General features: G+C 35.2%; 1 protein-coding gene across 1 annotated transcript; it reads right to left on the reverse strand.

Annotated features, from left to right (window-relative positions):
* Window positions 1-379: 379 nt before the first annotated feature.
* Window positions 380-25,163, reverse strand: DIAPH1 (Protein diaphanous 1). The gene is made up of 3 exons (XM_051214476.1): window positions 25,057-25,163; window positions 21,303-24,972; window positions 380-16,131 (listed from the first exon to the last, which is right to left on the reverse strand). Exon 2 carries the CDS (start codon window positions 24,964-24,966, stop codon window positions 21,763-21,765), a length of 3,204 nt encoding a protein of 1,067 aa, XP_051067653.1. The 5' UTR covers window positions 24,967-24,972; window positions 25,057-25,163; the 3' UTR covers window positions 380-16,131; window positions 21,303-21,762.
* Between the last annotated feature and the right edge of the window lie 1,686 nt (window positions 25,164-26,849).

Here is a 26,849-nt window from a genome sequence, read left to right on the forward strand (position 1 = left end):
GAGGTGAACCCTCACAAAAGAGACAAGCCAATCAAAATTAACATAACGTCTTCCAAATTTCTCACGAAATTCAATGGTCGCGCGAAATCATGGATTGATTGAAGTTAGACATTGACATCGTCAAATGCAGGCTCAGTGGTCAAAAAGTTGACCGTTCACTCGCAAGACCGAGAGTGCCGGATTCGAATTCAGCATGCAAGACCGTGGATGCGCACTGATGAGAAGTCTAGTGCTGGGACGAAACGGACTTCCAGTGCTTTAAGGTTTTCAATGGTGGTGTAATATTGATCATCTCGTGATTTCAATGAAATGGTTGCTATTTAATGTCATTCTGACGAAATCACTTGAATAAGATTTATTAAGATAGATGGATTTGTGACTTATGAGAACTTTAAAGAGTATCCCTTCTGAGATTAGTAATTCTACAACTTTTGTTTATATTCCTTTCCTTAGTATTCATACGGTACTCGTCCAGCTCTGTTATTGGCAAAATCCGTAGTGAATTTTCATAGCTCAGTCATTGGGACTAACTTTGAACTAAACAAGTGAACGCCTCGTGAAACATTTACTAATAAACTGGTTAGCGATCGACTCAATCCTTCCTAGTCGATATATATATTAAGGAAGCTAATTATTTTCACAAACATATATACAAATGCGATATAATGAGAATGAACTACATTAATATTAGTAAGAGAAGCAAGAAAATACAAACAAAAATGAAAGACGGTCCATATGTGACATAAACGCAAGAAGTTAATCAGAACTCGATTATATATATGCAAATCTACTGGATGATTATAAAGGTTAACGGCACCTTGAGGTCATGTACATGATAACATTGTATTTAAATACTCGGTGCTAGTGAATCGATACATAGTTTAATAAAACCAGTGTTTCCAAGCGTTAATTATAATTTCATGGTAAATGAAAAATAGTAACTGTAAACAAGTTACTAAGTTTATAATATAACATCTGTCGTAAGAAATTCACATTATTCCACGAATATGATACTTCTCTTGTTTTTTAGATAATGAATAAGTGACAGAAACATATGATTGGTTAGTCATGAAACAAACCAGGATGACAGTAATTTTAATAATGAAGTGCGATCATCTGGATAACCAATAAAGACAATGGAGTCCGAGTCTATAGACTAAGCAAATGTTCGATGATCTCACAACATCAATAGTTCTTCAGTTTATGTCAGCTACATATCTTAATTGGAGTATACTGAGTGAACGTACTATTTTGAACATATCAAAGAGTTCGATTTTCAATGTGTTTTCATAAATCTACCAGTATAGTACTATACGATAATTTATTAAATTAAAATATTTCTAACTGGATAAAAGTTATATATACAAAAGAACATAACAAAAGTCAATAATTTAGAATATATTTCTTAAGTACAAAAACAAATTAGACTTTTTGTTGTGATGGAATCTGGGTGTTGAAGTAACCAAAGTTAGTAAATAAATAGTTGGTCAATGCACTCAGTACTCAAATCTTAACTAAATCTGGTCTTGAGTGCTGTTAGACGTATGAGGTATGCCCACACCGTGGAAGGGTTCTTCTAGAGGTACCTAAAAAAGAAATTGGGTTAGAGTTGGTCTTAGTGACCTGAGTGTGTGACCGCAGTGCCTAAGGGACAACCGCTTGAGGCCTGTCGTGCACGACCTTTTCGTGAGTGATTTTTGTATTAACCCCGCACTTGTTGAGACTATACCGATGGAGACGGATATCCGTGGGATAAGGCGAGGTGTGCATTTTTAGGGTCGACCTTTTCTTACCCTACCCTTCGTTTTTGGGAAGGCAGCATCGCTGTTATGCTGGTTGTGAGGGAAACACCTAACTGCCTTCACACCTCTGTACAGTCAGCAGTACGAATTCACCCTCGGACCTTGTGCTTGCTGCTTTTAGTTATACTTTTATTCAACCGACTTGCCCGACATGGTAGGACCTTGAGGAACGACTGTTCCAGCCAGTATAGCCCGATTGGTTCATCACGATGGGCAACCCCGAACACCACGTCAAGGCAGTAGCAACGGTCGGTCCGAAAAGTAGATTTGGCTATTAACGAAATATTCATAAACTAAGGTGGTTAGGAGACGCACTACGTACGCCTAACCACCACTTATTGCAATGAGTAATGGTTGCTAGTACAAAAATAGGTTGAAAGAAAGTTAGGAGAGGCCAAACTAAAATGTCCCATCAGTCTATGACATCACTGACTGTTGGTCTGAGCCATGTTGATAGATCCAGACTACCTGGTTGAGACCACCGCAATAACCGTGATTTGTAGTTGAAAACTTTTAGTGAAATCACTCAGAATCGTTCACAATGTTGTAGATGAATTACTACCTTTATCTTCCTGATCTTGAATCCCAATATCTCTTCATACATAAATCTCCACTCTGTCTTTTGAAACCAAATACCAAGGTTTAATATTTCTTATTATCATTGTCACTACACTATCTTGATCTACTTTGTTGTTTTCAGCTCGTCGCACTATTCTAGTATGACAACCTGGGCCCAACGTACATTGGTGCCAGGCTCCATGTTAATGATGTCAATTTGTCATTCTGACATTCATAAGCAATGAATATACATTATTTCGTCAATAGTTTTCTTTAAAAACTACATGTTATGAAACTCTTAGTACTGTAACAAGAAAATGAATTTAAATTGGTGCTTCCATTTACTGGCAAAATACTATATGTAAATAAATAGTTTTTTTCATTACAACTATCTTGTCACTTTTAAAAGAAGTAGCATTTACTACCCAAACTTAAATTGGTTTTGTATCTTTACGAATTCAATTGGCATAAGAAATCGATACCAGTTGAAGAGATGCTGAAAATTACGAAGCTCTAGGTAACAGTTAGTCTCATCCCAAATATTGTGACTGTTTAAAATTGCGTACCCAGCACCATGCGCAGATTGAAACCTATAACCTTTAAATTTCAAAGTAACCAGGGTACTTTCAAACTACACAATCAGATTCAAAACAAATTACATTTTCGACTTTCATAATTTTTTGTGCTATCTTCGTACAGTGCATTTATGTTAAAACTCACCTTCAGATTATATCATCACACATAAAAACTAGATCAATAATATTATCATGTGAACATCAGATAAAGCTTCTGAATAAATTTAATATTATTTGAACCAACTATTTTACTGAGTAAGAATTTATGAGCATGGCTTTGAATTATACTGTTTATATGAGGGTTTGTGATACTATTCGATTACTTAAAATGAAGTCGATAGGGCGAGTTTTGAATCTCAGACCAGCTAGCTGAAGTCCAAATAATAACCATTAAGTTTGCACTCTTGTTGTTGTTGAATTTGGAAGCTTTTATAGTGCATGAAGACCCAGTGGAGAAAACTAACTTATTGTTTAATGCAAAATCATAGTGGCCTAGTAAAATATGAAAATCACACATCAAATACATCATTTCCACAACTTCTTTACGTTGTACTTTATATACTTCGTTATTCCTTTAATTCTGTTGTTATTTTGATTGCTCCCCCGATTTCCTTCCTGTTCTCTTCATTTCAATCTTCTACTTCCAGTCATTCCATTTCCAACTGATGCTATATATTACTTGTGTCTGTCAGCATAGGTAGCATACAGTACACTATGACCTGAGCTATATCACAATCATACTGAAGTTGAACATCCGGTAAATTGGGTGTGAACTCAGAAGTCTAGATGATATTTTCCCGCCTTAAAATCTACTGGTATGTCCGGAACTGGGGACAGAAAGTGAGGTTCAGTACTCTCTGTTTCTCAGTGGTTCTTTATCAGTCATCAATTATTGGTTAAACTGACCTTCAACTGATTTTGCGCAAAACAATAAATATGTATATGATTTGAAGAACATGAACTTCACCTATAAACTAGACTCAAGTATACATATTTAAAACGGACTTAAACAGAAAAGTTGAAGATTTACAAAATTTATCGACTTAATTTATGCGTAATTTATTCTGTTTCAACTGATGTGGTTGTTATTTTTGATTTTATCAATTTCTTGTTATTGGATGGATTCACTTCATTCTATGCTTACTGATCAATATTTTCGCAAAACTATCAATAGTGTAATTAACCATTGCCAACATCATCACCATCGCAATGTGAATACTTATTTAACTATATACATATGGATATTTACTGCATAAAATTCACGTCATATGACCACATTTTAGTGAATGATTAAAGTTAAGCCACTGAATGACTGCTTGTGTATATATACAAATAAATACGTACTTACGCTAATAAGAATAACGGTGGTATTCAATAATAGAGAGAAGAAAGTTTATCACTATGATAATGATAATTTTAAGATAATATTCCAGTTGTGATTTTGACTTCTTACTGTCTACATTTATCAATATTAACTAAAATCATCTTACACTTAATTTTATTGTAAAACCAGAGAACAACGTCTTTTATTTTTATTCAAATAGATTAGAAACACGCAACGATAGCAAATAATTAACTATTGATGAAATCATCATGAAAATCTCTGCTTAATAGATAGAGGGTTTGAAAAATTTAAATCTCAAATGGATCAAACCTATCAGCCTCTAAATTGTCAAGTAATTGTAGATAGTTAGCAGGAAACCCTCGACATAAGAAACATCAATCCCATCACGTTTGCAAACATTGCTTGTTGACAAGTGCTAGCTAACACGAAACTTAAGTCCATACTTTCCTCTAAACTACCTCAGACAATCTAACACCTCAATATAATGCATGAGGTGTTGGGTCACACAAACCATATTTTATTTTGATCGGTAGACTTCGACCAACAGTAAAGAACTAAATAAACATGACATTCGTCGCAACTCAGTGATAAATCTATTGTAAGCCTGTGAATTATTAAACTTAAGATGCACCCACTAATTAAATCATACTTCATAAAGCAGAGATTATTAGCGATAGTGAAGTTAGTTTTAGGTAATTAATTTTTTTAAGAGAAGTCCACCATAGTGATAAATTATATATCTTAATACAAGTACTTAAACTGTCACTTATCAGTCAAAACAAAACACAATGTCATGAAAATATTTTCAAAAATATTTCATATGAAACGAACTACTAATTTTCTACGTAATACAGTGATATAAGTATTAATTAGTTCGTTATAATTTTTCGAGTAAATGTTCTAAACATAGAATCATAAGGTTTATTAATAGATTTACGTTGATTTATTTCAGGTAAGTAACAATTTGTACTAACAGATAGCTAATGTGTAACATGATTAGTATGGTGAGACTATAATTTATGTACGATCTTTGAGCGACGCTAAAGAGACCTTGAGAATGTCCACCTACATACTACGGCTAAATGAGGATTATAAACCAGCGTGGGGAATTAGGATTAATATTTACAGTTGATGGTTAAGGTTAGAAATTAGATATAGGGTTTTCATCACGAACTGACATCAGCTATAATACCAAAACTGTATTTAACCAAATGGATGAGTGAATTTTGCGCCAAAATTCAAGACCTGTTATCGTAAATCTGAATGGTTCGTCCATAAATTATAGTCTCGCCATTAGTACTATAGAAATAAAAACAATATCATTAACAAACCAGCAGTCGGTTTATTAATATCGACTTACTTTGTTTTGAAATTAGTTGAATGATCTGGTGACAGTTGGATCTTAAAAACTGATTTCCTACAATTCTGAAATTTTACAACTCATGTTTAGGAGCTGCTATATACATCTAAACAATTTGAGGACAGTTTTCAGATACTTCAGAGAATTACTTTTACATTAATGCAATGAATAAAATTATAGTGGATATGCATTGATATCATTTCGAATAAAAGAAATACATTCAGCTTTAAGCTTCATATTTCAATTCCTATTTAACCAAAGAACAATAGAAAACAATAAGCTTTGTTTTGATGCATATAGATGAGATTAGTCACCATGTCAATATAAATCCAAATTTTGTTGCCGTCTATAGGATTCAAGTGAACTTAGCCTGTATCTAGAATTCAGGTCTTACGTAAGTAGAAGCCATGGGAATACATATCAATAAACATAACCTATGCATACAGAAAACATTTGTACAGCTTCTTAATCTACCCTGGCCTTCTACTTAGTCAATATTACGCCCATCAAATCCTGTCCGAATTTCCAAGACATTTTAGTTATTTATAGTTTATTAAGTACTAATTTTTAATGTGTTTAATAAGCTGACCATCTAATTTTCTTCTCGTTTGTTCTATTAAATACTTATAAATGCCATTGATGACAAAACATACACATATCCAACATCAGTCCCTTCAAACTAAGTGTAGTAATTGACTGATTACAAACTTTCACCTTTGTTTAAATTCCCAGAATCCAGTTACTAACTGAATAGAATTAAATTGTTATATTGACTCACCACCAACTATTTGGAATAGATTTAATACTTTGCCGTATAACCTATAATATTAGAAGAGAACCTTGATAATGAACTATTTGAAAAGAAATATTTCTTAGCTCAATTTATATCTTCAATATCGTAGTGAGAATATTTGGTGAAGCTCTATATTTTTGAGCAGTGTAACAATAAAAATCAAGACTAGAGCTTACTTTCATACCACACACAAAACCTAATTTGTCGCCCAATGATCCAATCATTTCTGATTCAATATTGGTGCAACTCTTTGATGAAATATCCATTATCAGAAATCTGCATTTTGAGTAGACTATTTTGTCTGTAATATTTTAGGTATCTCTTTTCCCAACGGTATAGCATTCATTTCGAAAAAACCAATAACATATATCGCTTGACAGTCTGATGTAAGTACTAAACCTGTTTGTTAGTAAACCAATTTCACATTCTATAAAATCATCACTTAAAATAGGCCCCTATGATAATGAAAGCTGTTCAATTAAACAACCTGATTTACAAAAAGTAGAACCATCAAAAGCTGTTCTTTCTCCATTAAATTACAACAAGAGAACTGATGGTTGTTTAAATCTGTCATATATTTTTCATCTACTACGAACAATTAATGACTCAAAATTTATGTAAACATCATAGACCATTTGTATGTTACAATGGTAGCAACTAGATTTTAGTTGAAACTATGATCGTAGCTTATTAGTATTTCTGCACGAAATTAGCAATTTGAATTAATATTGAATAATGATAAACTTGGTTAACTCCGCCTGTAGCTTCTGTAGGGTTAGTGCCGGTCCCAAGACCGAGTAAAGGATGACGGTTGGGTGTGGGGTAAACAACCTCATCCCGTACAAAACAACATTGCTAAATAAACACTAACAAGAATAAACAGTCTAAACCAATTAAACTCTGACACCCGAGTTCAACAATCTTCATTCAGAATAATTATCATGCCTCATTGGGGAAGACGAGATACTTCACAAGTCACGAAGCCGATGCCACATCTGACAGCCACAACAACATTCAATACAGACACATCAAATATTCAGACAATATGTGAAACTGGGAAAACAAGTCAAATACATTCGGAAATGAGGAGATACAACAACGAGGTTCTCGGAATAAGTAAAACACATTGGACCCAAGATGGACAGGAAAGATAAGATTCAAGAGAAATGCTGCTGTTCTCTGGTCACGAAGAGGAAAATCCTCCACACACTCAACGAGTTGCTCTGATGCAACTCATAGGATGCGAATCTCATGAATCCAAGAACATCAAGGCCTCCGAAACAAAGAAGGAAGGGATCACAATCAATGTCATCCAGTGTTATGTACCCACCAATGATAGCAAAAGAAGACGATAAATAACAGTTTTATGAGAGGCTGGGATCGGTCGTATAGAAGTATCTACGAAATCACTTAACCATGCTGATGGTAGACCCAAACACCAACATCGGAATTGACAACAACGGGTATGAAGATACCATGGGACGACATGGACTGATTGGGAGAAAGGAAAGAGAATGGTGACAAATTAGAAAATTTATGTGCATTCAACAAAATGGTTATGGGTGGGACAATACTCCCACACAATCGCATACACAAGGTTACACAGGTCTCACCGGATCACGCTACACAGAACCAGATCGATCATATTTCCATCACAAAAAATTCAGAAGAACAATGCAGGACATGAGAAGCAGGAAAGGAGCTGACATAGCTTCACATCACCACCTGGTGGTTTCCAAGATGAAACTGAAGCTAAAGGAGCAATGGAAAAACAGCATTATAAAGGTCAAGCTCAACCAATTCAACGCAGCTCCAAGTTTTACAAGATCTACTCAAAGAACATGACAATAATACAAAAAATTGGAAAGGGATCAAAGAAGCACTGACTTCAAAATGCCAGAAAGTGTTGCGCTGAAAGAAGCGTTATCACAAAGAGAAAGTCTCTATCAAAACCCTCAGTAGGATTCAAGAAAGAAAGAACAAGACAGAAACTAACAACAGTCAGACAAGGTTAGAATAAGTCGAGGTACAAGCTGAATACACAGAAACAAACAAGCAAGTGAAGCAGAGCATTAGAGCTGACAAGAAGAAAGACGTCGAAGACCTAGCAGTGACAGTGCGAAAAGTTGTACAAGAAGGAAATATGAAACAACTATATGACACGACGAAGACACTAGCAGGCAAATATAGTAAACCAGAGGTACTGGTCAAAGACAAAGAAAGCAAGCCAATCACTGAGAATCAAGAAAAGAGGAACAGGTTGACAGAAGATTCTAAGAAAATTATTGAATACACCAGCTTCACTGAACTCGACGGAAATAAAAGCAGCACGCACAGACCTTCCCATAGCTGTTTACCCACCGTTAATCTAAGAAATCGCCATGGTCATCAGACAAACCAAGAGTGGGAAAGCAGTAGGACCTGACACTATACTAGTTGAAAAATCATCTTCGGACATAGGAGTAGCTACATACGTACTTCACATTCTATTCAGGAATATTTGGGAGGAGGAACAAGTGGCAAAAGACAGACTGAAAAGAAGAATACCTCATCAATATATCAAAGAAAGGAGATTTCAGTGATTGTGAACTATGGAGGCATCACACTACTATCAGTACCAGAAAAACTTTTCAACAGAGTGCTGTTGAACCGGATGGAAGATTCAATAGACATTCAACTTCGAGATCAACAAGCCGAATTCCGCAAGGATCAGTCACGCATAGAACAATATGGATCATCGTTGAGCAATCAAATGAACGGAACTCACCACTATACATCAACTTCCTTGATGATGAGAAAGAATTTGACAGTGCGTATAGGGAACCTTACTTTGAAGATTACACTGCTGAGTTATGATTTCAAGATAAAGCATCAACCGACAACGGATTTCGGACAGGTAGATGCCCTCTCAAGATTAATTGGTTCCCATACGAAGTTCACACAGTGTTGGCATACTCAGTTTCCGGACTGCCGGTCACATTCGAAGCCATTAAAGAAGCTAGAGAAAAAGGTAATACATCGAAGATTATTCGCCGTTGTATACTCAACAAGTGGCCTTCATCTCGACTTTTACGACCATCATCAAAAAGGTAAAAGTATTTGTAAGCAAATGTCTACACAAAATACTCAATGTTCGTTGACCGGATATCATCAGCAACAGTCGACTGTGGGAGAGAATAAACCAGATTCCAGACGAAGAAGAAATTAGAAAAGGACGATGGAAGTGGACAGGACATACATTGAGGAAATCACCAAACTGCATCACAAGGAAAGCGCTAACTTGGAATCCTGAGGGGTAAAGGAAGAGAGGAAGACCAAGGAACACATTACGTCGGGAATCAGAAGCAAACATCAAAAGGATGTATAGCAACTGGAAAGGACCTCCCAAAACAGAGTTGGATGGAGGATCCTGGTGGGCGACCTATGTTTCTCCACGATGGGCAACAAGAGTAAGTGATAAAATGGGAGAACTAAGTTAACATTTTGTAATTGTTTCTTGCCAATGTAAATGGTTAATACCGTATAAAGTATTTATCACAGATGCGAGTATCAGTTAGTCCCATAAGTTGATGATAATAACATCGACTGAAATACTTGATGAATAGAGCACAAGTCAACTATGATTATCGGTCAAGTTCCATTACTTAACTCATAGATAATAATGTTAATCCGGTTATCCTAAAACTTTGTTAGATTTTAAATGCAAAAATTAAGTCTCCTCTTAGCTTTCATCATCATACTCACTTAGATATTGTCCTGGTTAATACAGTTTTAAGAAATAAATATTTTAATGAATTTTGAGATGGTGAAGATTTGTAGCTCAGGTGGATGATTTTGATGGAGTTTTGTTTTCTGAGCTGGATGGTTTGGTCGTGAAGCTTTCATCGTTCTTCTGAACGACATCTGTTTTATCCTAGCGAAGATTAAATTACGAGTAACTTCTGAAACCTATTAATGGATTAATATTATCTATATATTATTATGGTATAACCATTCAGCAATTAGATTACGTTTTATCTACATTCCCCTTATTATAAGATTCGTTTTGACCTATAGATTATTATTGTATGATTTACTGTTCTTAAGTTATACTCAGTTTATTATTTGCTGTCTCCCGCGCTCACAACCACTTTTGACTATATTTTGTACAAGTGTTATTTTCTATTTTATGGTGCGTTGCGGTCTGTTTGGTTGATGTATAAACTCAGTATGTCTGAAATAAATTATCCGCATAATGGAAGCTGTATTGGTGTTCCGGACCCAACTGGACAGGCTAGGCAAGCAAGGGACCAATAAGGACTCTAGGCTGCTCATACCGGTCGAAAGTCATTGGTTCAGCACACTGTGAAGATCGTTTAAGTCGTATTTCGATTGGCGGATGAATCACGTGATAACTAGCGAACTTAAATTCACAACAACATCATCAGCACGAACTTCAGGTAGAAGCAGACTCCATCAAAAACTAATGAATGTTTACCTCTCTACCAGTAGGGATGAGTGGTATCGTTAACTTTTAACTTGGTACACAAATTTTCATATGGTTACATTAGGTAGGTGAATGTATAATGTACGTACTCTCCTAATTATAACTAGTCAGTTGGATTCTAGTCTGTTAGCTATTCAACTGAGCACCTATTCCACACCCAGGATTATGTAGACAAATACTGCTGATCTTACGTAACTATCGAGTTGGATTCTTATAGCCACTGCCTTAACATAGTGATCAGATCTGTCGATCTCAGAAACCCAATTGTTTTTATTGATGGAACGACTTATTATTTGAAGTTTTAACAAATTAATATAGTAGGTTGACAGGTAGCAAGATTAAAAGTAGCTACTTTCACAGAAAAATTATCCCCTTTAGGAGAAAATTCAAAGATGAAACTGGACTAACGTTTATTGTCGATGGAAAGATAAAAGATTCATCTGTATTCAAAAAGTAGTTAGCTAGAGAGGTGATGAACCTTGCACAAACAGACAGGTTAAATATTGGGAGCAGTGGTTAAGGTAACTGTCTCCATTCTCATCAGTTTGCAAAACGAACAAGAGCAGTGGCGAATAGCAAAGTTAAATAGGATGCGAAAGACACTGATATGATGTTATAAATACCTATTATTCAAGCCTTTTAAACACAGCGATTCGATAAAACCAACGGCAGTTAAGATCGCTATCTGGAAATAACGTGAAAAACTTAGGTCGAAACTCGCGAACTAATATGTAGTTAACTAGGAGCTAAATGGTACTAACATCAGTCCCTTAAGCGATTACAACAAATCTAAAAACTCGTATTTCGTTGGTCATAAGAATCAAACTTAGTCCCTGTCATTCATACCATGTTTTTTAAAGTATTCCATAAGAACTTTAGTACTTCCATTAGATTGCATGACAACTATATCTGAAGTGACGATTAGTAACATTTTGAAAGTTTCAATTCTGTTCAACCTTCATACGGCTAGAGTTAACAAAAACTTTTTAGGGGTGATTTCTTATCGGATTGGTTGATTTACAATACACAAATAATGTAAATCTGTTGTCTTCGGAATGATAGAAATCAGTGGTTAAAGAAATAAGGTGATGTGGTTTTCTGAATCAAATTTAGTTACATAAATCTATATTCACTATACTGTTCCTCCAAGTCGTAAACTATTTTGTTCTCCTTTTCGATTCAACAACCCATCTTGTCTGTTTTAATATCCTAACACTTTTTTCGGTAAATTTTTCGGTTACAAATTGTGATTATTTGAACTGCAAGGTATTTCTGTACAAAAACCTGCGTTATTTTATTTCACAACTTAGATATATTCTCATTTTAAAACAGTTCAATTACAAATTGCTAATGTTTTAATACATGTTCTAATACGATGCATCTATTTTACAATCTATATATAATAGTCTCGTAACATATCGACAGAATTTTGGTGAATTATTTGACAAGAGTCATAGATGTTCTATCGATCGTTCGTAAAACCTATACCTACGTCACATGATACTTAGTTTTAAAGAAGTCTATAAATCAAACAAAAACAAACATCTAATTAAACATTATCGTTTGAATAAAACTGGTTTACAAATCAAAAGTTTCTAGACAACGTTCCAATGAATTTAGACTATACGTTGGAGGATAATTTCCACTTACATGTAAAATGAATAAACCGAGTTTAGATGGGCGTATAATAAGTCCATCACCTGGACTACCAAGTTCCATTGCATCAGTGAACGGCATTGAAGTACAATAAAGACTAGAGTAAAATAATGATAAATGTAATATAGGTTATAAAATAGGTGATAACATTTCAAAATAATTGTAGTGATATAGAGAGTAAGGACATTATGTCTATAGAGTAACAAATATCTATTGTGATAGTCAAAGACGGTTACTGAACCAGTGACAACTCGATGTAATGCTATATGATCATACGTTAAATTAGCTACACCTCAACAGAAGAAACGTACATTTGCAAGACAGGACGAATGCACATATTGGATAGGTGTTTCACACACCACATAAAAATACATATCAGTCAGAAACATTATATTAAATGCCAATCAGTGACTAATTAACAATAAGTTACCAATAAAAGTAAGATATTGTATCAGTTACATAGTTAACTAACTGACCTTCACAAAGTATGGTATTTATAATACGATTCTGACACTAACTAGCTCAAACCTTATACAAATCTAGAGACAATCATACATTGATTCAACTTGTAACAGTCTTCAGAAATTATTTGAAAACAGATAGTCAATATGAAACTATAATTAATTAATTTTAGAGAAAAAAACACCAAGTGTATATTGGACAACAGACAATGATATATTCAACATCCGATAGCGATTTTTATTATCTCAGTGATATTGACTATAATAAATAGTCGCCTAGATAGCTTATACCAATTTGTTAATTGATGATAGGTTTTCTATTTCGACTTAGGATCGCTGTAATATATTAATCCTGATCCAATTATTATGTATGTTGTAGCAATCGATAGGTAGTCAAGCGCCTTATCGATTCATTTAATTTCTTAATCCAATATTGTCCCCTTCTGATACTTCCAACATAGATGTATAACATTCTGAAAGCTCCAAGAAAATAACTTCAGAAATAATTTCTTGAACAAACTAATATGTAATAAAGTAGATGAAAAGTTTGCAGTATGAATAGCTTATTGAATTGCTGATTTTTATCAATCATGACTTTATAAAAAATGAGTGAATTAAATAACATATTTTAAACCTGTTACAGTGGCATACATGCACACTAATTTGATGCCATTATGGAAAACTTCAAGATTTGGGAACTTTTCTATAGTTGACCGACATACCTTATATGGTGTTTTTAGACGGATTTTTAAGATATATTGATTTGTCTATTTCAGTAAATTGAAAAGTATTGAAATAATTTAGATGACAAGCTACCCTACACGTCTATGTAATTTAATTATAAATGTAATTGATAACATTACAATCCATTAGATACGTTATAAATGAATATAAAACGGATCAAGAAGTTAAGCGGTTAAATTATTTGTCACACCTTCAAGTGACCATACAACAATATCACAAAAACATTGGATCTAATCATTTTAATAACTAATGAGAACTGCAGGTGAACTATACAAAACATGTATTTATTTCCTTAATGATTAGTTTCTGTTAGTTGCACGTTTAAAAATATCTCATTGATAATATAACGCAAACGAGATGCGAATGTTTTTTTTGGCAAATATATAAAGATTTAAATAGATTTAATTTAGGTGTCACAAACGATACGGAGTAAATTGGTTAAGATAAAATCAATAACAAAGTACTTAATGTTGACAACCAATAAACAATTGATTGTTTAACGGATTCTACTAAAACTCTTAAAATACCTACACGAACTAATACACTATAATAAAATATACGAAATAGTTATCAAAGAATAAAATAAATTTAATGGAGTGATAAAAACGTTACTTAATAACTATCAAAAATGTTCCATCTTTGTTACATTATTTATTTAATTAATGACAGTGACTAGTGAATTTTCGTCTAGTGTTTGGTATACATTAGTTGAAATTCTATTTATTGATGTTGCAATACAGTTATTACACAGTGTACTCTCCTCGATCTTAGATGCTTAAAGGTTGGTGTCGATGAACAGATATAAAACTTTATCTTGTGCAAAATGGTATTCTTTATTCATTATCCACTAATTTAATTAGACCAATCAATCGTTTTTTTCTGGTTACTGACTATATGCATTGTTTGAATCATATTTATACAAAATTAAAAAAACGAGTTAAAAATCCACTGAGATACATTTTCAAATTTTTTTTTCCAATGGTTCATTATTCGTAAGATCATTTGGAAAATAAAAAATAACAAATCAAAGCCTAATATGTACTGACAAATCCATCACACAAAATGAAATGACAATATTGTGAAACAAAATAGTAAAAATAAGAATAAGAAGTACTGAAGGTCATATTTTAAATGAAAACACAACCAGGGTATCCACTGATTTCAGTCTTGAATAGTTTGATAACGTCTATCGGCAGTGAAACGCCCAACCACTAACAGCCTCATTGAAAGAATCATGATAATTCAACAGAAGCTAACTTGATGTAACTATTTTTTCAATCTAAAAGTTCATTTTATAAGCTAACAAACTCTGTCTTTAACCTTCAGCTCCAATGTCGATGCACATCTATGGGAAGTTCTACGTTGTTTATGATTGATCTGACTTCACCCCAACATCAATAACTAATCATCAGTATGCAAGAGCAAAACATGTCTAAACGGGTGAGGCCACTTTCCCAAGTTGCCACCACTTGTTGAGTGATATAAATTGTCTACAAACACATAGCTGCCCCTCGGCATTACCTGCACAGTGCTGTGACTAAATGAAAGCAATGATTATTAAACACCCGCATCTTTGAGAATCGATTTCACACTAGTAAACAAAAGAACTGGTATTAAGGCACTGTTGTGCACTCGACCCTTTTATAAACAAACTAACGTGACGATCGCGAGAAAATCGACTCAGACTTACAATAGGCAGTTATAAGTTTCGCTGTACATAGAATGATCTCTTCTGCCAGATCATTACTATTACCCATTTAAGTACACTTATTAACCAGTGCTTTGACTACTTCTAAAACTTCACCATCAAAATTAATTGTAGGCGTAAATTCCAGTCAATCTTTAAGAAGTAATTTGTACTTTGATGGTAATAAATACACATCAAACAGCGATAAAATTTATAGTTCACGAAACTATAAACAATAAGTCTATTGACTTTAATCACTGAGTTATTGAGTCTTAAAAATACGAAAGAGAATAAGAAAAACTAACAAACCTTGAATCCGTATACAACAATGGCTTGAAAGGACGCTTTATTGTATGATAACTTTCAGTTTCATTATTCAGTCTTCCCAAAAGCTCGTCAGCCTTTCGTTGACTTTCTACACCATCAAGACCAACTGCCACCGTAGACGGCATTTTTAAAGGGATAGGTAAATGTAGCATACAATCTCGAAGTATGTTTCCACGGAATTCTGGACGATTATCAGAAACTAATGGCATGAACAGTAAATAGGCATTCGATTCCCATGAATCGATCGATGACAAAGTACCAAAATGTAAAGTCGATTTTATATTGTTTAAAATCTGAGCTGCACCTAATCCTGGTCCTTTTGGATACAAAACATTATCTGAAAACCATGGAATGAGATAAATCACCACAAGCATCTCAAACACGTTTTAACAACACACAGACACGTTAGTAGAAGTTAGACTTTAGGCTTTCGTAAAATTTGTTCATTAAATTAGAAACAGAAGACTGGGTCATATCAAATACAGTTAATTTTTGTAGGCAATAAATATGAAGTGCATCTAAACACCAATTGATACTACACGAAAAAAACGCTGCTATAAATAATTACGACAAAGAGCACTCTACAATAAATCTTTTCCTAAAAACTATTTATAAGTCAAATCTTTTTAATACACTCGGATAAAACTAACTAATCCAAAAGGCACTTGATAATGAGCCATACTGCAAGTGTGAGCCCTAACGATACTACCCGGTTACCCAGAACAAAGTAGGTGGAGAGGAGGTCAAACCTGGGACTTAGTAGCTGCGATTCGGACGCTTTAGTCTTAAAGCCGCCTCGATACATTAAATGAACATTGTTACGGTATCGTTTCCTGAAGACAGTTTTCTTTCAGAACTCAGAATAAAATATGTTATAATTCCTAGTATGAAATAACGAATCAGTAAAGTCTAATTAAATTTAAACTTACCTACCAAGTTCTGCAAAAATTATTCAACTTATATAAAAACAAAATAATGATAAGCTCGAGAATCTCTGAAATCTTTACGCACAACTATCAAGTCATAAAAATAAGTATAATATAACATGTTTATCTTGTCCAGTTAGTTAACTTGCATCAATATGTTAACGACACTACCTATACACTTGCCTTCCATTGGTTAGAAACACGTATAGAAGTGTAGACTGAAACTTGAAAATAACGATGGAAAATGCAATAACATTTTAAAACAAAATATTTAGAATATCAGGAATACCACTTCATTACTGAATATTTCTAACAAATCTAAGAGACAATAAAAGCAAACAGCACTTAGTACATGCATACACATATTCGTTATGTGTTGAAGAATCACGAACCGCAGTTTACACTTCAGTAGTCTCAAATTTTAAGAGTTCTGTGTTTGTTAAATATACAGTAGCTGGTTACAAATGCATTGGACTCCGTAATCCAAAGCTTACAACTAATTTACATATTGTGTTTATTACTTATGGTTTAGCTGATAACTTTCACAAAATCCTTTGTGTGATCAAATCATAAGCAAAAGTCCTAAAGAATTCAACCCAGTTTTTGTTGGAGAAGTGAAATAAAAATACATAAATCGAGTTTCTTCATTCATTCTAAGACAGCTCCCTTCTTTTAAACTCATCAGAACTAGAATTTCATTAATATAATAACATCGTAAAATCAGAGGATAGGGAATTACGTTCTATATACACAATGCGTGCAAAGTGGTGTTTACATTTTTAGGAACTAAAAGAGGTAGCCATCAAAAGAAATAATTATAGCTAAGGATTAAATAAGAATATTACAATTCTTTTACAAACTTTACAGTATCTGAATGCTTTGGAATCAGTGAATTTGGATGGGATTTGCAAGCTATTTATCGAAAAATGTAAACTTCGTCTAAGTAAATATGTTAGTAAAAATGATCAATTATTGGTGATCCTCCTTTAAGAGCAAAGTATTCTATTCGCAAATTTGCTTGATATACAAACCTGTCACCAAATAGCAGATAATGTCCGAATTTATGCCCCTCAGTAGTATTAGAAACCGATCGGTTGCAATTGCGGTTCGACCATTAAGATCAATCACCTGATATTATGATAGCAAAGAGTGGGCAATAGTCTTAAGCTTCATGTTTGTTGACACTTATCAAAAAAGCGTACTTGCAGGGTTTTTAGTAATGATTTAACTAGAGAAATTACAACGCAAGTCACTTATTTTGACGACCGGAGACACCACCACAAAAATTTTCGTGCAGCGACCCGATTGAACCCGAAACTATTTGATATCTAAGTCCTTATTTTGTAGTGTATTACGGAAGTAGAAATAAATTAAAAAACAACATGCTACACTTAAAATTAAGTACTTGCTGAGTTAAATAACTCACTTGTTCTTAAAAAGAGAGGTACTAGCACTGTCTCCAAATAAAACAGCATAAATTATTTACAAAGGACGTTTGAGCACTCAACTTCCAGCCAAACTTTGATTGTGTGCAAGCCATCAACAATACGCACATACTCGGAATAAAATAGATAAGACGAGATTCAAACATGAACCATCTCCCCAGTATAGACTATTTCGTTTACTAGTTAAAACTCAATTGTGAACGCCCGGATAATATCGTCGCCCAACTTACCAGAAACTTACCTTTACTTATCTTACATCCAGATCGTAACTGCATACACCTGACTTTGGATCAGTGGATTACAGGTTCACACTATGTACAGCTTACTTCGAAATAGACATCACTTAACCTTATGAAGTGTGGTTTAGTAAAATATGTGTACTTGGTTACTTGGTAATATAATGACATTTCAAATAATTTTACATACCATTTAACGAGTATTTTACTAGGAATGATAACTTTATTTGTAAAAAAAACTAAACAATTCGTGAATTAGATGGTATACTAATCAGCAAAGATATCTGTGGATACTATTGTACAGTTATTAATTAAAACGGTCTTTTTGCACCGTATTCTCAATGTTCATTAACTTATTAACATCACTAAAGCATTAACTCAACTCCATTGCTACTCATCTTGTTAATCTTATCTAGCCGTAGCTTGTGACAATTCAAGCTTTTGCCAAGCCCTAAGGTGATTATGACTGACTGATAGTAATGGTGAGGGAGTGATGAATCTCTGAAATTATTTCGTCTATCAAAGTTTGTTAATTATCTCCTGAGGACGCAACAGCCACTCTTTATAGCAGCCCCATTTTCTATGCGACTATACTGACCGAATCAGAGTGGATACTATCCCAACATAAATGACATGGCTCGGTTATGTCGATCACTAAAGATTCACAGCCATATCTAATTATTCATAATTTAACCACCAATGATTCGGTGGACTCATTGAGTGATACCTGTAATTTATTATAAGTAGTCTTGAGTCGTTTAAATTCTACGATCATTTCCCGAGGAAGTAAAGCGACACAAGACTGCCTTCCATGCAATATGTCAGATTTTTAGGATAAATCCAGATTCATAAGATAGAGAAAGCAAAACAATGATAGTAGATCTCAAGTTTACGCTGATATTTTAACGCTTATGAGAGCTTTCGTATATATTTAACAAAGCAATGAGACTACTCAATTTTAAGTCTAAATGCGTCAACTTGAATTTTATAGGTGCAAAAAACATCATGAACCTCGACAGGTTCTCAAAAATAATTAAAATCTTATTATTTTTGTAATTTAAGTTAAATACGTGTTCTTTAGGGAGATAAGTACGAGGAATCTCTATTTCACATGAATTTCGTCAAAGGTATGTACGTAAAAACTTCTCACGGATTGACCTCTATTCCCTATAGATTATGACTGATTAAAAAGCGTAATAGTTTCTTTTAGTATAATCCAAGATAATGTCGAAGATGGATGCAGATGTAGACCCGCTAAAATCAATAGCAATTGATGTCAGCTGATGTGAAACCTGTTCACTATTTGCTACATTGACTGCAAATTGGGTTAAGTACTTTAACACCTAACTACGGATACGTTATCCTATTTGATACAGAAAGGAACAATTTACAGTATTATCCCAGATTAATGATGTCATTTAGTAAATCAAGTAGTTATTAATAGTTAAAGACTAGAATTTAATGAACATAGGATCACGAGGTTAACGATAGCGAAAATGATGAAATTAAATGGAGTAGTTTGAAAGGGTGTACATTATTGTTGGAGGTGCACACGAATGATAATCCCAATGGACTCTTGCAACGTAAGTTAATATCCTGAGGTGACCGACATAAAATATGTACCCGAACTCATTGCTAACAACAACCCATTGGGGATAAAACAGAATATGAATATTCCGGCGCAAATCTATTTCCACTGACTCTTCATAGAATGGGAATGCTACTGCAGCACAACCTAGTCGAACAGCCTACATCAACTACCAGTACGACCATTGATATCGTTTTACTCTTGAACTCTGAATACAGCATTATTCATCCTACAGTAGCGTTAACTTTTTTATTCAACTGACCTTTCAATAATGGTAAAATCCCACTCCGTTGACAGACTCAACCAATGTGGAGCAAGTTGAATTATTATACCAGAACATCAACACACGTCGATTTGTTAATAAGTTTTATAAGGTTTGTCTTTATACTAATAACTACGTCTTCTAATACTCAACTTGAATAGAATAGTACACAAAGCAGAAAACATAGGTTCCATGAGACAACATTTCACAAAGCCTAGATTATTCATTCGGAAATGTTTGATGTAAAGATAAATGTGCCTACTGTACTTTGTTGTGCCGAAAAAAAATCCATGTGACCAAATATCAGCACGGACAACAATCATCTTCCCAAAGAATCTTGTGTTGGACAGCCTTAGATATGTATACCAAAACCCGTCTACGAATGTAGTCGCATTCAAGCGTTTGATGCACTTCGTTTTAAGTTAGACATGGGAATTATATATAATGAGATTCTGAATCAAGCCAAATTCCGAAACTAGTTGACACTTACGTAATGCAATCAATTGTACTAAGTCCTAAGCGATTTAAGAATGAATATACTGGAGTGCTAAACAAGTCTAAGATAGCAATCACCTGAACCTGAAACCCCATACTTGATCCAAAGGTATGACACAATATAATTTGCTGCGAACTAAGGCTATGCAAGTGAATGTCCTGCACTTAAACCGGACCGGTGGGTACAGAGGATCCATCTGGGGGGAGAAAAACTAATTCCAAACCAATGGTGCACAGGGCCTCCAGAATCCTGAGGGTGACAAATGAAGTGTGGACCTATTTCTAACCACCACCTAACATGGAACCGTATCTACTGACGTTCATCTACTGCTTTAGGAACAAGATGTCCGGAAGCGGCCACCCCAAGGAAACCACCCGTCTCAGTTTAGGCACCCGGATCGTACCCCAGACTACAAATTTGTGCGACATATATATATTTTGGTACTCCTTTGTACCGATGTTTGTGTTTAAATAAATAAATAAAAGATGGTGCAAACTGACTATATATTTCTGATGAATAAACATATTGGATGTTTTAACTTTATCATAATCGCACCTTACTTTAAACAGAAGGCTTGAAGTACACAGAAAGTGGTTATTAAATCCTGTTGACACAAATTGCAACTTGCTATAAATGTGATTTCCTTGCTATCTGCCGTTGGCAGCCAGTTTTAGTTTAATACACCTACAAGAAGTGAACTAATAATTTAGGTTGTTTCCTTTCACAAGACAATACGCACGCTTTGATTATTAACTACTTAGTATGAATAATATATATCTTAACGGAAACTACACACTGCAAAACACTGAAAACGTACAAAATTACGCAAAAATTAACATGAGTTTATGTACGAAGTTTATGAAAAGACTGTACAAATAAGAAAATGAAAAAGATACAAGTCTGAATCTGACCAGTTAGAAATTATTTATCAAACACTTCTGAAAAGTTCTTTAAGGTGATGTTCAAGGCGCTTTACAAGTAAACTTTGAAAAGGAGTAAAAAGGAGTTAGGTACTTCATGCTACATCGACAACTGAACGAGGTAAGTCACCATAATTACGAGATCTGGCGCGCATTAACTGCCTTTGTCGAATAGCCGATGGTGAAGCAACTGACGCGAGACTAGCAGCGGCTGGGCTCACACGATTTCGATTACGCCTGACGACTGACCTTTCACCTCCATTAGCGAAAGCAGCACCAGACTTTAGGGCCTCCATTAAATTGTCAATGACATTTCCCTCTTCCTCTGTAGGTGCCCTGGGTCCTGAGCTATTCAGAATAGCTTTATCCTCACGTTCACGCTGACGGCGTGCTTGCTCCTCTCGTGCCTTTTTCATTTTTTCTTCCAACGCATGCTTTTTGGCCAGGTCAGAAGCAGAACGTTTAAAGGAAACATGGAAGTCTTTCAAATCAGAAAATAAATTCTCCATATGGTATTTGTTGGGGTCAAATGCTAAGTATTTAGAAACGGTCAAAAATTTATCCTGCATTCGTTTGTGCATCATTTCTAACTGTGACATCTGTTCTTTAGCAAATACAAGGAAATCCTGCATTATAGAAATATAATTATCATTAGGGTCTTGAGCTTTGTATGTCTTTAGGTCTGTATCAATATTGGAAACAGACTTCTTCATTTCTGCTATGTTAGCTTTCAGACTATCCTCAGAGACACGGCAAGCCCGTTCAACATGCGAGAAGTCATCCAGAAACCCCTTAACAGTTTCTGGGAATTTTCGATCAAGAGAGTTAATCAAAAAATGGAGTAACGTCTGGGAATTGGATATATCCTTTGTCGCTTCTAACTTAGTTAGAAAACTAATTTCAAATCCAATCGCCTCTGCATTTCTGGAACCCGCGTTCATGTAATTACCTAACAGCAGAACCAATTCCAATATACGTTTGAAGTGTCTGCTGGAATGTATCTCCTGCAATGCTTCGTCTACATCAACTATCTCAGGCTTTACTTCACCAAGTCTCTCATTAAACCTCATTTTAAAATGGATTGAATTTAGTCTTGGTATGAGTTTCTTAATATCGCCAACTTTGCACACAAATTGTTCAGGTTCCGCTAGTGTCTCATATTCATCTTTAAGTGAACTGATCTTTGAAATAACTTGTGGTTCTGGTAGGGCTTTAACCAGCTGCTCTAACATATTTGGAGTTAGTAAACTTTCATCGACAGTTAGGATACGCCGACGAAGCTCATCATATGGCACTTTAAGTGAACCCAGAAGAATTGACAGATTTTGAGCCACTTTATCGTCCAAATATCTTAGCTTTTTCGTCTTACGAGACTGAATACCTTGTAGATTCCCAGCTGAAGCTGCGCCATCTGATGTAGAGTCAGACACCATCACCTTAGCTGGCTTTGTGCTAAATTGAGCACTAAGATTTTTTAACAAATCACCGTACTCAAGCTCATCCTCATGAAGTTGGACCCAGACCGAGTTTTTATCAAGCATATTGGGTTTAATTTTTTCCCAATTGGCCTTTTTCATAGGGACATCCAAAGTGTATTTCTTTTTGGGTTTCATACCAAAAGGAAGTTCGTCAGGAGGTTTGGATGACTGGAAACCCGGTGGCGGTGGCGGAACACCTCCCATGGGTGGTGGTGGAGGTGGCGGAATACCTCCCATAGGTGGTAGTGGCGGAGGAGGAGGGGGAGGAACACCTTCCATAGGTGGCGGTGGAGGAATGCCTGGAGGTGGTGGTATACTTGCACTTGAAGGTGGAGGTAAGATATTAGGAGCAGTTGCTATTACAGAATTAAGTGTCCCTTCCAGCCCAGAAGTAGGCTTGATGGTAGACCTGTCTCCCGAACTTAAATGACTTTGTAATGTTTGCACTTTGGCTTCTGCCTCTAATTTAGCTTGAAGAGCAGCATCTAACTTAGCTTGAAGTTCCTCAACACGAGTTGAGGCGTCAGCTTCCTTTAGTGCATCTACCAATAATGCGACAGTACTTTCAACATCCAAGCGCAGAATGTTCATGTGCGGATCAGGATCGACACCATCATTTTGAATTAAAACTTGGCCAATCAGTTCTTCCAGAAGAGTAAAGTAAGCCAATCTATAAGGCTCATCACGAATAAAAAGAAAATGCTGTAGTATTGACAGGAAGTGCTTCTCTGATTTGCTTCCCATAATAGTACGATGAAGAATGTGGAAAATCTGGTTAGCATCATCTAGATCACATTTGACTGAATCTAGTCGCTCAAAAACATCGTCCAAGTCCTGATCAGCTCTAGAACGGTAGATTGTTATGTGATTTTGAATGTCAGCGTCCAATGAATTTTCAAGTTTGTTAAGCTTTTCAATAATTCCTAAACTAATAAACTCACACCGTAAATGCACTCTGTAGTCAATGTCAAAAGAGTTCTCATCAAGACAACTGCGGTTTACAAGAACATTAATAAACTGCAACGAAGCTCGCGCAACTTCAGGACAATCTAGGGCTTTAACTAAAGGCATGAAGCGTTCGTCTGGTGACCCATTAAGTTCCGCACTAAATGTTAGCCCTTCCAGAACGTTTTTGTAGCCTTTAGCATTACATAGAGCAATACTAGATAAGAGCTCTATAGCACAGTCCACTAGAGGTGACTGGTCACTGTCCAGACACTTAGCAATAAATGTAGTTGCACTTTCATGGTCTACCAAAGCATATAAGCCATAACCGCAATTCCCAAGAGCACGGATACAACGTAAACAATGTAGAGCACAACTTGGGTAGTAGTTCGTCAGAGTAAGGGCCAAAAAGTGTAGCAAATTGTTTAGACCGTTGTTAGATGTATTGTTAAATTCCCGAACCCAACTTACACCATTATTTAATAAGTTCACACGTAGGTTTTCCAACGCATTTAGCAGCTGCTTCGGTGAATAGTTTTGTGGGACCAACAAGAACCTCGCACAATAATCAGGAGCATTTTTTGAGGACCCAAGCTTTTTTCCATACGTTTCAAGCATTTCGAGCTTCGTTTTTATAGGTTTTTCTCTCAAAGATATCGTTTGGTCTTCCGATAAATTCATATCCTCCAACATTTGCAAAAATCTCCGTTCAACTTCATCGTCACTCACACTACCCATATTTACCGATGATGGTGGTGACTCGCTACTTCTCGAATATTTGCTACATTTATCTTTATGCTTTTCTTTAGGACGGTCTCTGGTACTGAATAGTTTCTTCAATTTGTTTCCGACAGTTTCGTCTTTTCTGGGATCCATTTGTGCCTGTAACGGAAGGCAATTTTGATAGGAACGGAGAAAATAACATATAATGACTTAGGAAACATAGCACCGTTACTGACAACTAACCTTTGAGGAAATCCCCTAAGCGTATGTTTGACATTCGCGGGCTTTCAAGACTTTTGTAATACCGGCACAATAAAATGTGCACTTAGGTTCCAATATAAATAAGGAACAACCTATTTGCTTAAAATTGGTCAAAACCTCCCTACACAGACTCGCTTTTTGTTGGAAATTCACTTACGTGGTATAAACGAATAGTAAATGCCACAGGTGACAAGTTCCAATTATCTAGTATTAAGTGGTAATAAGTATCGTTACTTTCACAAGACAAGAGTCGCGTATTAATTTTTTTCCACCTATGCGCTTAGGCACAATCGGTTGGTTAAGATGAGCAACCGAAAGCTCTTTTGCTTAATGTGATCATCCTTATTATTACATTATCCATAGGGTCAACAGTGAACAAAGCAACTGAAAGTCCCATCGCTGTATAATTCGACATCTTACAGTCCCTTACTACGAAACGTTCAAATGATTTAAAGTGTTTGTCTTTCAATGTCTAGTTACGAGCTCATGTCTTGTCACGTTATTCAGAACTGTGATATAAAGTGAATTACTAAAATGAAGTTAGTCTTTGTTATCATGGGCACCAGGATGATATTCGCTCCCATCGCTTTGTTCTGTACAGCCCATAATTTCCCTAATTTGAGGAGAATTCGGTTACTGAAGAATTTAACAAAACTGATGTTCTCATCTCTTGCAATGTAATGTTCTCAAGGTCAAAAAACAATAGGTTGTGAAGGTTGGCAGTCAACTTGTATGTTGTACTCAGAAGTAACCTAATGAACAATTCACCAGGATATTGGCTCAATTAACGCATTCATTAGGGATTTTAAACGTGTACAAAATGTATAAAGTGGGGGGCAATAAATACATTTATGAATTTTCGGAGTTGGAAGCAATGAGGTCTGGAAAATCAGACGGCCGAAATCAAGTTTTTAACTGACTCTAAAAGGTATGTTCACAATTTCTCAAGTGTCGAACTAGATAAAGAAAAACTAGAGGTATTATCCCTAGGTCTAAAATTTTGTGATACTCGTAAAAACTGTAACCATATCAGTACAGATATACAGTTCGAGAATCCTTATAGTCAGACACGTGATTTAGCTGTGAATTCTGATCAGCAATTAGGACATTTTAAATCAACTCTCGTAGACTGCTGTTACCAATATAAGAACAATAAATTTAGTTACAAAAACATGCTTACGAAGAAGCACAAGGAAGCTATCAACCTACTTCTTAAGGATGAGACGTTACTGGTTACAAAACCTGACAAAGGTTCAGGTTTCCTTCTTCTTAATAAAAGTGATTAAATTGAAAAAATGAGTACAATCTTAAATGACAAATCAAATTTTCAAAAAACAACTGACCAGAAAGATTTGAATAATAAGATAGAGAATGAGCTTACCAGATCTTTGAAGAAGCTCAGAGACCAACAGGCTATCTCATCGGGTTTATGTGAAATGATTAAACCAGTAGGAACTCAACTGCCGAGATTGTATGGGTTGCCAAGAGTGAGCAAACCGGGGATCCCATTAACAGAAGCACCTCAGGTGCTGTCGCTGTTCTGCATCACAATATAGTGTTCAACTTAGAAAAGGGTCAGAAGTATGTTCGATGCACTTTTCTGGACTATACTTCAGCTTTCGATTCTAAACCAAGACAACGTTTACTTAACAAGTTAATCAGCGTCAACACTGACAGCTGGATAACCAACTGGCTATGTTCCTATCTCTGGAAGGGAACAGTACACTGTATTTGGAAGAAAGTGTTCAGATTCTCTACTGTCTCATGAAGGTGTA

This window comes from Schistosoma haematobium, chromosome 2, assembly GCF_000699445.3.
Source record: "Schistosoma haematobium chromosome 2, whole genome shotgun sequence".
NCBI classification, from domain to species: domain Eukaryota; kingdom Metazoa; phylum Platyhelminthes; class Trematoda; order Strigeidida; family Schistosomatidae; genus Schistosoma; species Schistosoma haematobium.